Source organism: Erigeron canadensis, chromosome 2, assembly GCF_010389155.1.
Source record: "Erigeron canadensis isolate Cc75 chromosome 2, C_canadensis_v1, whole genome shotgun sequence".
Lineage (NCBI taxonomy): Eukaryota > Viridiplantae > Streptophyta > Magnoliopsida > Asterales > Asteraceae > Erigeron > Erigeron canadensis.
Genome location: NC_057762.1, coordinates 25,080,643 through 25,093,777, shown reverse-complemented (window position 1 = coordinate 25,093,777; position 13,135 = coordinate 25,080,643). Strand labels below are relative to the sequence as shown.

The window sequence follows — 13,135 nt, the reverse complement described above, 5'->3', positions numbered from 1 at the left end:
TTAGTGTGACATATAGATTTACTTAAATAAATGTTACCCGAGTTACACACGGGTATTGTACTAGTTGATCTAGTTTTTATTGTTTTCAAATGAGCTACACCTTCAAAATTAATTTTTTTAAGGTTAAATCTTGACCTGAACTTACATAATGCACATTATAAAAGCATTACGGACAAACTTACATAATGCACATCTCATCAATGTGTAAAAGTATCAAGTGGTGACGAGTGTCGACCATTTCGACCTGAACTTACAAAATTTACAACTTTTGTACGCATGCTAAGTTGTTAACATCTCCAAAACTACTCTAACAACTGTTAGAAAAAAGTAAAAAAACTGTTAGAAAGAAAGAAAAAGAAAAACTGATGATGAACACAACAAAAATATCATCATCTCCAAAACCCCAATTAAACCCTAATCTTGATGAAATCACACAAACCCTAACAAAAATCCTCACAAATCCAACACAAAATCACACATCTTTATCATCAGAAATCTCAAAGTTCATTCCTTTTTTAACCCCAAAAATCATCCAAACAATCATTTCCTCCAAACCCCTGAGATCAAACCCCCGAAATCTTTTAACTTTTTACAAATTCAGCCAAACCCATGTCTCAAATTTCACTATTTCATCACTCCCTTCATTCTTTATTGTTTTACAAACTCTTTTTGCCCATAATAAATGGTCAGATGCCAAGTCTTTGCTTGTCGAGTTCATTGCAGCGGATAAGGGGCGGATTCTATTACGAAAGATTCTCCGTCCTGGCCGAGACGTGGTTAAACCGTCGAAAGCGCTTTACGATACAGCAATTGGGGCTTATGTGCAAGTGGGGTTTCCTTATTTTGGCATGATTTTGTTTAGAAAGATGAAAAGGTTGAAGCTTTGCCCGAATGTGATTACGTGCAATACATTGATTAACTCGATGGTAAAACTCTCGAATTCTCGTTCTATTTTGTATTGTAGAGAGGTTTTTAATGATGGTGTTAAACTTGGGGTTGTCCCAAATGTGAATATGTTTAATATTATGGTTAATGGTTATTGTTTAGAGAATAAGTTTAGTGATGCTAGGGATTTAATGATTAAAATGAAGGAATTTGATTGTGTTCCGGATAATGTAACATATAATACTTTGTTAAATGCTTTATGTAAGAAAGGTAGGTTAAATGAGGTTAGGGAATTATTGTTGGAAATGAAGAGTCAAGGGTTATTTCCGAATCGTCATACGTATAATACTTTAGTTCATGGGTATTGTCAAAGAAGAGGGTGTTTGACAGAAGCTACTCATATTTTGGAACTAATGACACAGAATAACTTTTTGCCCGATGTTTGGACTTACAACACGTTAATTAGTGGACTTTGTGATGAGGGGAAGATTGAAGAGGCGATTAGAGTTATTAAAAAGATGGAGGAAGCAAAAGTGTTACCGGATGTGATTACTTACAATACGTTGATTGATGGTTATTTTAAGTGGGAAAATAGTTCTGAGGCGATAAAGTTGCTTGATTTGATGAGTGAAAGAGGAGTAAAGAGAAATGAGGTTACCTATAATATATTAATTAAGTGGTATTGTAAAGAAGGTGATTTGGATAGAGCCAGTGATACGGTAAAGCATATGGAAACTAGTGGATTTGGCCCTGATAGTGTAACGTATAATACTTTGATAAATGGTTATTCCAAAGCGGGTAATTTAAGAGAAGCATTAAAGATTTTGAAAGAAATGAGCGGGAGAGGTTTAAAGATGGATAGTTTTACGGTTAACACCGTTCTTCATGCTTTGTGTTTGGAGAAGAAGATGGATGAGGCATATCAGTTACTTGTAGATGCTAAAAGGCGGGGTTATATTATTGATGAAGTAAGCTACGGAACTTTAATAGTTGGTTACTTTAAGAATGAAAATGCTGATAAGGCTTTAAAGCTTTGGGATGAGATGAAGGAGAAAGAGATTGTTCCTAGTATTGTTACATATAACTCGATTATTGGAGGGCTCTGCAAGTCCGGAAAAACCGATCAAGCAATGGTCAAGTTGAATGAACTAATTGAAAATGGATTGTCACCAGATGAAACCACATACAATACGCTTATTCTCGGGTACTGTTGGGAGGGAAATGTTGAAAAAGCATTTCAATTTCACAATGACATGGTTAAGAACAATTTTAAACCCGATGTATACACTTGTAATATTCTTCTCCATGGGCTTTGCAGTAAAGGGTTGGTAGAGAAAGCCTTCACCCTTTTCAACACATGGATAACTAATGGAAAACCTGTAGATGCAGTAACCTACAATACATTAGTATCATGTTTGTGTAAAGAGGGGAGATTTGAAGATGCCATGAATCTTGTTACAGAAATGAAGAAGCAGAATTTAGGGCCTGATAAGTATACGTATAACGCTGTTCTTAGTACACTTACTGATGCTGGAAAGCATGTGGAGGCAGAGGAATTGATGTCAAAGATGATTGAGTGGGGTAATATACCTGATGATGTAAGCTCTGCTGGAGTTCCAGAGGAATTAGATACAAGTTCTGTAGCTTATTCAGAAGAGATTGACAGGCTATGCAAAGAAGGAAAATATAGGGATGCAATGCGTCTTTTTGGAGAATTGTCAGACACAGGTCTGGCTGTGAAGAAGTCTTCTTGTATCAGTTTGATGTGTGCACTCGTCAAGAGAGAAGTGACTAGCGCGAATGCTATTTGATTGCAAAAGTCAAAGGTATGTCCATAAACACACTTTGAAGTTTGAAGTTCATACTTTATTTAATTGGATTAATAGATGACACAATTGGTACTGTATTACTGTTATTGTCCCTTGTCCCCTTTAATACTATAATTTAAATAATAACCAAGGAATATGAATGTTATGTCATCGTTATAGATCTAATGTCAAACTTAGTTCCAACTTTTATAAGTGAAGAGCATCACCGGGGTAGTTTATATCTACTTAGTGTAGAAATTCATGTACTTCTTAAGACTACAGCTAGGAAGTAAGTCAGGCAATTTACAGAATTCTAGCTTCTTGATAATTTATATGAGACACAAAGTCTTAGAGCATGTTGAAGCTTGAGCTTAATGTCCACAGTTAATATGTTTAATGTTTGGATAATAAACAACTTTTTTTTTTATTACTGGATCGGGTTTAGATTTGTATCTATAGTGATGCACACCTTATCTTCAACCACTTAAACAGCTGATCTCCAATTTCTGGGTCCAAATATGGACAGAGTGGTTTAAAATGGGTTTTGTGAACACTCTTTTGTCCATTATTTGTAGTCTTATAATTAGTTAATGTATTTTTTTAGAACACTAAAATAGTTAATGTGTTACTCTGTTAGTCACGATACAAATATCAAAGTTATATTGTTAAAATGATAATTTAATTTATAAAATAACTTAATGTTAGGTTTATATGGTGACTTCCAACCCGCTTGACCCTTTCGTCATCTGTTTCTATATTAGTCCAGTGTTAACATATTATCCGCAGTACACTAAATACATCTCAAATAAACTTTTAGGGAACATGGTGTACATCATCTATCTACGTGCCATGTACACATATCATTGTATTAGTATAGGTCCCAAACCAACTCCATATGTTTACTTAACTTGTTAAAGTATCATACTATCATGACATATAGTGTCTTGTATATACCTTTTATCTACAACAATGGAAGTTATGGACCTTATGGTACATTGTTGCTTGACTGTATGTTTTCTTAACTTGTCGAAGTATCATACTATCATGACATATAGTGTCTTGTATATACCTTTTATCTACTACAATGGAAGTTATGGTACATTGTTGCTTGACTGTACGTTACTATACATCTCCAAAATATCTTCTTGAAGTTGTGGAGTCATCATTAGGATTAGGATTATCAATGTACCAATGTATCAATGTAGCTAATAAATTTCTCAATTCTCATCATGGTTGTAAATCTCGGTTATCTCAGGCCGATATATCCCCAATAAATCGCTTATCGGTGGTTGACCGAGATGATATATTCCCGATATATCCCCGATAAATCCGATATATTCTCGATATATCCCCGATATATCGCTTATCGTTGGTCGACCGAGATGATACCGAAAAACGATATTTACAACCTTTTCTCATTCAGGATCTTGTTTTGATGGTTAGGCTGTGTTTAACTTGCAGAACTTTCACAGTTGAATATTTAAGCGATGGTATTTGGACCGCTCTCTAGACATTGGTTCTTGTAGAACAGTCAACCTTTCAAGAGACAGTTCAAATATTAAGGTATTTCATTCATTTGAACCTATCTTTTCCATTTTAGTAATATACTACATGCAAGCCTTTATGCATGCACTCCATTACCTTGGCTTAACCTTAGTGAATGACACCTTGAACTCAGCTGGTCATGACACATATTGGAAACATGTTGGTAACTCTTATTAGAGAGAGATGCGCGCACACACACACACACACACACGAGAAGTGAGAACAGATCTAGCTCAGGAAAGTTAAAGCCCCTTTGATTATAAGTGCAATTGCATTATTGGTGAAGTCGTTAACCATGACATTGACGTGGGTATTTTTAGGGTTGAGGCAAGACATGTCAATGTATGATAAAATGATAGTTGAAAAAAGCGTTTTAGCAGGTATGGTGGGACATTCGTTTGGCATTGGGGGCAGTATTTTATCTATTCGATGGTATTTTTCGTTTAGGAAAACAGGCTAAAGAAAATTTTCAGTCGTTGAGAAGTATATAGAGCCATTTTGTTTGGTGTTTTTCTTATATTGTAAATTTCAGGTATGGGTTCCAACCCTTACCTTTTATGATTAGGATATGCGATTTAGTTCTGGAAACTTTTATTTTCATCCATACATTAATACTTGTACAATGAAAATATGTTGTTTTTTTTCTCCCACAAAGATCAATGAAACTACATCCCAATAATGCACAATTGGTTAAATTTTGGGATATCAGATTCAACTTTATGATCTCTGCTTATTTTACACCCTTTATAGATATGTCTCAAGAATATATTTCGGCCGCTTGCCTTTTCACACGTCTTCAAGCAATACTTTTTATTGGTTCACCTTAAGGTGTTAGTCTTTTTCCTTGGTGCTGCCAATGACCTTTTAGTGCTAGAAGATGAATTGAAGGCCAAATGCCGCTCTTTAGCTAACCCCATCCCGTATCGTGTATCTGAGCCTCCTTTTTTTACTGAGCCTAATGGACTCCGACCAGGATTTGATATACGAGACCTGGCACTCATGGACTTTGTGGCAACCTTGAGACTACTGGCTGTAGGTGAGGAAACAGTCTTTCTTGAACCCTTGACAGTAGACACTGATGATAGAGCCTTGGAGAGTTGTGTGGATGGCACATGCAGGCTAACCTGTTTGTTATTGGATCCAACCAGCTCACTATCGCTGGTGGTTTCAGTTTCCCATGGTCGAATTGCATTCCATCGTTCTGTCCAATTCCATCCCCAGTCAGGATACTTTAGGTCCATAAATGTTGGAGTTCCAGATTTCAATGAGTTCCTCCACGTTTGCTGTTTTAAAAAGACATCTTTAGAACAAATTCACATGATTTGTGTATAAATCAAGGGATTTGAGTGTTAACTGTTAAGTACCTGACGACTGTATGCATAGGCCAATGCCTTTTCTCTTCTTTCAGCAGCCTCCTTTTTCCTTTGTAAACTGGCTTCTACTTGTTCCTTAGATTTGGGACTGAAATCCCAGCCGTTTCTCTGCTAATGAAACAAGCCACACATTACAAATCACAAATGCAAGAACTGATATACAATCCATAGCTGTTTGTTTTATATTTTTGATTTGTAAATATTAATGACTCACAGTCATGACCAAAAGTCCGTTTTTATTGTTCCCTATGTTTTGTAGTGTGAAATATCTGACCACTTTGCTAACTTACTCTAGTGATTTCTTTGTACTCTACACTTGGAAAAAGGTCGAAAGCATGATAAAGCTCTACATGACTCATAAACTTGCACTTTTGGTTAATAAAGGCAAGTTAAATGGTTGCAGTAACACTAGTCACCTCACCAATAAGGAGGCAACTTGGTTTTTTTAATCTCGTAAACTCTTCATAATGTAGATTTTTTCATGAACATTAGTGTAGGGCTATCAGTCTATTACTTCCAGAGAATCTAACCTTTTCAAGCTCCTTTTCACGCTTCTGAAATAGCTGTCGTCGGAGAGCCTCGTTCACTTCAGCCATTCGAATCTTCCTGCCCCGAGCCTGAGACTGGACACGAGCCATTGTTTGCATACGCATTAAGGTGGATGTCATTTGACGTTTGGCTGCCTGGCCTTGAATCAACAAAGTCAGTCTCTTTCGTGCATTCAAAACTCGGAGGTTCCTTCTTGCCTGCGAAACAACAAACCATGTAAAAGTGAGATATGTATGGCATGTTTCAGTTCCAGATATCTAGAGTTGGTGCCTTCAACTCATTTGCTCTATAATAAGTCAACTCATTTAGCATGTTGATTACTAATTAAAGAATGGGCAATAATGTGGACGTGGGTTGACCCAACCCAAGCCCTCCTATTTGACCACACTAAAACTACCTGTTTGGCAGGTTACCTAACCCATCCATCATGCCACCCTATCAACAACTTAAAGTTTGTGACGATGGAGATGAACTTGAAAAGATCATTACCATGTAACCCCGATAAGCTGTCTGAATCTTGATGACACTAATCTCTTCCCTTGATTTAACTTGAAAATAGGGGCTTGATGTCACTTCTTCAACTTCATGTTCCTTGACACTGATGGAGGGGATTGACGCCGCATCTTCAACTTCCTCTATCCTGCTAGTGACATAGAAGACCGAGTCTACATATTTGATCTGCTCACTCTCGGGTTGTTTGAATTCTGTCTCCTCTTTCGGAAGATAGTAATGGGGAGGGTTAGCCAATGTCACTTGTCCTTGAGATGAGTATGTATCCAACCTCATTTGATTTCCATGCCATTGCTTTTTGGGATTTGATTTTGATTTTTGGGATCTCTGTCATCATGAAACTTCTTAGCTCCCAAAACGAATTTCATCAAACGAATTGTATGCAATAAGAACTCAATATATATAAAGAAGAAACCCAAAGAAACATACCTTGGCTTTCTTAACCTTGTAACAAGGGCCTATGACTTTCTTCACAATAGAAAACCAACCCTTCTTCCCCATTTGCTCCTCAAATCCTCTTCACCAAAAAAATAACTCAAATTAACATCCGTAAATCTCAATTATCTCCTAAGACTCTGAATGTATTTGCATAATCCATATTATCAAATTATTGATTATGCTATCGCATTCAAAAGGTCGATCAATTATCAGTTTGGTTTCATTTATGTCAATTCTGGCCAAAAACTGATCGACGCACAAAGTATATAAATTTTTTGGGCAAAGTTTTCTACGACGTGCATGAAAATTTACCTGATAGTTGAATGGTCTTATATACTCTCTCCATCTCATTTTAATTGTCTAAATTTGACTTGTCAAGTCTTCTGTCCTCAACCTTTAACCGTAAATATCTTTGATTGTATTTTATGACACTTGATAAAAGGTTATGAATGAATTAAGTTTTAAATATAATTTTCATTGGTATAGATTCTATCAACTAATTTATAACACAAACAAAGATATTTACGTTTAAAGTTTGAATAGTAGAATAAAATTGAAAAATCAAATTAAGACATTTAAAATGGGATGAAGGGAGCATCATTTTAGAATTTGAATGACAATAGTGTAACATTTTCAATGAGCTTATGCATATATTGTCCCATAAACAGATTCAAAAGAAATAGAATGCATTTTCATTATGCATTCGCTTATACAAACTATTTAACCAAATGACTAACATTTTAAAACCAATCGACAGAAATGGTGATCTAAAAACCGGGATTAAGATGAAGGCAAAATAAACATAAACACACAATTCTATCTTAGATCCGAGATTGCAAATCCAAGAATCTCAAAGAGTATGATAAACATTGTTAAGACGTATAATTATACCTGCAACAACCGCAAAAAAGATGTTATCCTTGTCTTGATCTTCCTTAAAAGTAAAGGAAGAAGTAGAAAAGGATAATCTGTGTTGCTGCAAGAGAATTTGGGATGTCAAGAGATCCAGACAAAATTGTTGTTGAGAAAGGCAATGGAGATGGAGGGAAATGGGAGGGTAGGATGATGAATAAATAGCATGAACAAAAGGCTTTTTTCTGGTAACGAGAAAAGTGGTGGTATGCACAACCTCTATTTCCATATTTAGATTGACCATACAATTGTGAAAAGAACATGCATATGTACATTTGCAAACTTATTTCATTATATCATAAGTTAAAATTAAATTATAAACGATGTACATAAATTGTACATTTTCAAGTTAAACTAAAATTGCCATCATCGACAACCACACAAGGACGGTGGTTGTGATTATGTTTTGATAGCGTTTCTAAAATGCAAATAATAAAAGTATGTGTTTGAAAAATAAGTGATCTACCACAAGACGATTATCTATGCTACGAGGGTGTTTCGTGATTATATTTTCAATGAATTATCTGATTATTGTGTTTGTATAACGTAAATAATGAAAAATAATCACTTATTTCTCAAACTTTGAAAAATAAGCGATTATTTGCGTCTTCGAAGAGAGAAACGTAATTTTAGAAAAGCAGGTCAGAATTTTAAACGAATAACCTATTTTATAAACAGAGATTCTGGGTTGGATCAGTGGTTGGAGCTCATGCTTCTGGAAACAGAGGTCACGGGTTCGATCCTCATGCCCAGCAAGGCTGGAGGTCCTTTTCTACCTATGGTAGAACCTGGAAGCAGTCTCTCTACCTTTGGTAGGGGTAAGGCTGTCTACATATCAACCTCCCCCATACACCGTCGATGACGGTATTGGGACCCAAAATCCGTAAAAGACGACATTGGGAGTTACTTTTTAACCTATTTTATAAACACAATGCCAAACACTCTAAATCATCTGTTCACTTTATTTTTTTTAATTAAGTAGTTGATAACCCTATAATGTCTTTTTATTCGTTATTTTAAACATATCTACTTAATATATCTATAAAATCTACTTGATATATCTATAATACCTTGAAAGAAACTAATTCACATCATCTACTTTTAGCTTCAAAAATAACTATACTATTCATTGGTCCTTTTACATCAATAACATACGCTACTTGTTGCTATCACCACTATCAATCGCCGTAACTACTAATGTTCGCCACCACCACTACCACCGTCGCCGCAACTACATGTTCATATCGCGCGGGTACATGACCACTAGTATATTATTTGAGATAAAAAGAGTGCGTAAAATGTCGATATTACTTTACCACTATATAAAATGTAGTCGTTGACATTTAACAAGCACAACCCCAGTCCGTTGAATAAGACACACATAGTGAGGTTTTGTCGTACGTTCTTTATTTAATTTAGAAGGAATTAATTCAAATATGAAATACCACTAAAAGAAGTTATAACAATCCAAATTTTTATAGGATTGCAACAAACGTAGATCTTTAACTTTAATTTGCCATATTATTAAGACAGAGATCAAAATGAAATGGATTGTAACGACTATCAATTTCAAACATATAAACATGAATACGTTTTTACTCTTTTAAAATTTTAACCGAAATAGCAAATAGGTAATAAAAAAATAGCAAAAATAATAGTTATCACTAGCAAACAAAATCATAATTTGAATTTCCAGACCGCAATGATGAAACATATGACCAAAAATTAAAGGTAACAACAATGAAGAATGTGTTAATATTTAGTTTGGCTAGGACCTAGATTCCAAGAGTTCATGTAACCATGAATATTGTTTAACTATAATGCAACAAAACCTTGAGAACTTAAAAATCAACCATGAATATTGTTTTAACTATAATGCAACAAAACCTTGAGAACTTAAAAATCAAATCAAAGTTCTTACACCATAATGTACTTGAATCTCATGTAAGCCATTTTGTATACAGGATGGTATGGTGATATAAGGCAGTCGGATATTTGACATATACATTTTTTAATCCATAAAATTCATGAGGACCAAACTTATATTCATCAAACAAAAAAAATACTAAAAATTTAGTATGTGAAAAGTTTTACGCTTAAGCTTAAGTGACTAACAACCTTAAATTCATTTTTCCCTGTCATGTATCTATAAACTTTGATGATGGTGTTTGCATAGTATCTCATTTTCGTCTGCTACAATACCACCACTACCACAACTTAAGAACCTTATGAATGCTCGAGATCTTGTTGCATTGCGATTGTATTCGACACAATCGTTTCCTTTTTTCATGAGTGGTGCCCGTCTCTTTCTCAAATCATGAAGTTGCATCTCCTTTGGAAACCTACTTGATCCATTCCCAAACATAAAAATGTACCATCGTGATATTGTCTTTGAAGCCAATATAGACACTTTCCTTGACTTATCAGGGTACTTGAGACGACGTTTTTCTGTAGTGCAATCAAATTTTTGAATGTTGTTGTGGGAAGAAACATGGATGATCTTGCCACAAAATATGACATGGTTCGATGAATCATGAGAAGTAATCATCATCTCACTTGAGAACTCGAAATCTTGTTCTTCGACATCGTAATTACTAATACTTGGATCCTCTACCCATATTTCGATGTTTTGGTCCCCATACATAGGAAGACCAGAAAGAGAGAGTGTGTCTTCTTCCTCTTCCTCATTTGAATCACAATTAGCGAAATGGTTCGGTATTTCCATTGACTAGCTAGGACTTGAAGTATGTGTGTTAGTTTATGAAATAAAACCCCAAATTTATGAATGACTTATATTATGAGAGGGTAATGCTATATGTACATTTGTTATATAGCTAACAACTATTCATAATTTTATATCATGTGATGTCATGACTATACTATTAAATTTGGGAAAATACGTGAATGTGCCAAGTGGCAAAGTGGTGCAATTTGGTGAGAATTGCATTTTTGAGAATTTGCGATAAATATATTCCATTCATATTTAGGTCAATTTTCTAGTGTCTCGATTATATATAAAAATTGTATTTTGTTTTTATTAACAAAAGTCAACTTTTTAGTAAATATCATTTTTCAGAATTTCGTTGCATTAATTTACTTTTCTCTATAAAAATAAATAATAAATTAAAAACTGAGCTTTTGAAACCACAATTCTCGAAAAACACGTGTTCTAAATAAAACATAATAAAACAAGTATTTCTAGTGCTCTAACATCATACTCAAAGGTTGATCCAGTGTAATAACCAACTAAGTTCATGGATATGTTTGGCCAGAAGTTTTTTGGAGCTTTTAGGAGTTTCAAGCTTCAAGCTTTTATGAAAAAGCTCATATCAAATAAAAAGCTTCGTTTGGTTAAAAGAGCTTCAAGCTTCTAAACTAATCAAAAAGCTAAAATTTCAAACGCTACTTATGCAAGCGTTTTCCAAAAGCTTGAAGCTTTTGAGATGTAAATTACATTAAAACCTATCGTCAACTTACATTAATGGTTCAGTGTTGACTATGGCAATGCTTTTGGAGTTGGCATTTGGCAGCATACATATTTTTAACATAATGTCTATGGTAATGTTTTTTGGCACTATAAACCTCTAGCTAGCGCCTAGCTGGAGCATATATATATTTTCAATAATAAAGTATTAATATCAAATTACATTTTTCTTTACTTAATATATTATATATATTTAGTTAGAGTTTTTTATTTATATTTTATATGTGTATACGAAACAAATTAAATATTTTTTATAGATTAAATTGAAAAATATTTTACATATATATAATTTAATACTAACTATTATTTATGTCTATTTTAGTCATTTTACGCATTTTGTTAAAAGCTAAAGCTACTCCGCCAAACACTTGTATCCGAAAAGTTACAGCTACAACTACCAGCTAACAGCCACCAGCTACCAGCTAGTTTTGCCAAACATACCCCATAGCTAGTTTAACACATCATATGTATTTTTCTTGTTTGTAACGTCAGATTCTAATCAAGTTTATATACGATACTATCTAAAATTTTTTTATCTATATGCAGGCGTGTAGCACGCATATATATTATGAAAAATACATTTCATTTATTATAGCCGATTAAAAAGAACGTAATAACAAAATATTATAGCCCATGTACTTGAAGCCCAAAAGTCCGTTTCAGGTAACCCAATGGCCTCAACTACCAAAAAAACCCAACAGAAAGCGAAGTTCGAACTTTTGCCTTGTGGGTAATATCTTATGTCACTAAATTGAGTTTCTATCTATTTTGCAACATAACTGAATGCGTGACATTGCCAAAAATGTGAATATACACAAAAGTTTGGTGGTAGCTAATATTACATAAGGGTGTGCACGTTAATTTGGATGATTTTTTTAATAGTTATACTCTCACCGTACAATGATGAAACTTTACATATACACTAATTTACGAGATATACACCATAAGCCGTTACATGTAAATTTGAAAAAAAAAATCACAAACTTGTCATTCTAGATAGTCCAACTCAAAACCTGTGAAAAAAACTAAGAATACATCTTTCATTTGATTTTTGGATGATCCTAGTATACAAACCTAACTAGATTATTACCCGCGTAATACGCAGGAAACATATAATTTAACCATTAAAAAACATAAAATCACATTAGTAGACATATATAATAATAATCTACCAATATATATAATTATATATGTCTACAAACTTAAATAAAGAAATAATAATAATCTACCAATATATATAACAAGGTCCTAAATTCATTTTTAAACAAATACGAACCCTTAGATGATGTATATCTTTGATTTATAACCGTTAAATCAAATTTAATTATTTCATCTTTATTAAATGACAGTATTAATACTTATACTTTATATGTTTTGTTAAAATATACCCTTCTTAATTTATGTTAATATACCATAAATAATAACATCACAATAATAATATTATAAAAAGACTACCTAGGAAGTCAAGATCGATCAATCAGTAACGTGATAACGAAGTTATATATATATATATATATATATTCATGCATATGAGTTCATATATATTGTAGCTATATTCAATACTATTCCTAATATTCATACGAGGTACGGTAGTTATATAGATTAAGATTGTATCATAAAGAAATTTAAAT

The 13,135-nt window shown here is 33.7% G+C and overlaps 2 protein-coding genes and 1 long non-coding RNA gene across 5 annotated transcripts; 1 reads left to right on the top strand and 2 right to left on the bottom strand.

The window, feature by feature from the left end:
• Positions 1-326: 326 nt before the first annotated feature.
• LOC122589747 (pentatricopeptide repeat-containing protein At2g16880) lies at positions 327-8,256 on the top strand. Of its 3 annotated transcripts, none has more exons than XM_043762077.1 (3): positions 327-2,711; positions 4,155-4,256; positions 7,866-8,256. In XM_043762077.1, exon 1 carries the CDS (start codon positions 366-368, stop codon positions 2,694-2,696), a length of 2,331 nt encoding a protein of 776 aa, XP_043618012.1. In that variant the 5' UTR covers positions 327-365; the 3' UTR covers positions 2,697-2,711; positions 4,155-4,256; positions 7,866-8,256. The 3 variants fall into 3 exon arrangements, with proteins under 3 accessions (XP_043618012.1, XP_043618011.1, XP_043618010.1); XM_043762076.1 differs by lacking the exon at positions 7,866-8,256 and adding an exon at positions 6,720-7,106; XM_043762075.1 differs by lacking the exon at positions 7,866-8,256 and adding an exon at positions 4,372-4,826.
• LOC122587948 (protein IQ-DOMAIN 2-like) lies at positions 5,057-6,910 on the bottom strand (the record flags this gene model as incomplete). Its single annotated transcript, XM_043760099.1, has 5 exons — positions 5,057-5,521; positions 5,603-5,722; positions 6,142-6,357; positions 6,650-6,693; positions 6,760-6,910. Coding segments are annotated over 5 exons (996 nt in total), but the record flags the coding sequence as incomplete, so codon positions are not given.
• On the bottom strand, positions 6,916-8,078 carry LOC122589748. The gene is made up of 3 exons (XR_006322320.1): positions 8,000-8,078; positions 7,100-7,187; positions 6,916-6,997 (listed from the first exon to the last, which is right to left on the bottom strand). It is a non-coding gene; the product is annotated as an uncharacterized LOC122589748 (long non-coding RNA).
• Positions 8,257-13,135: the final 4,879 nt, after the last annotated feature.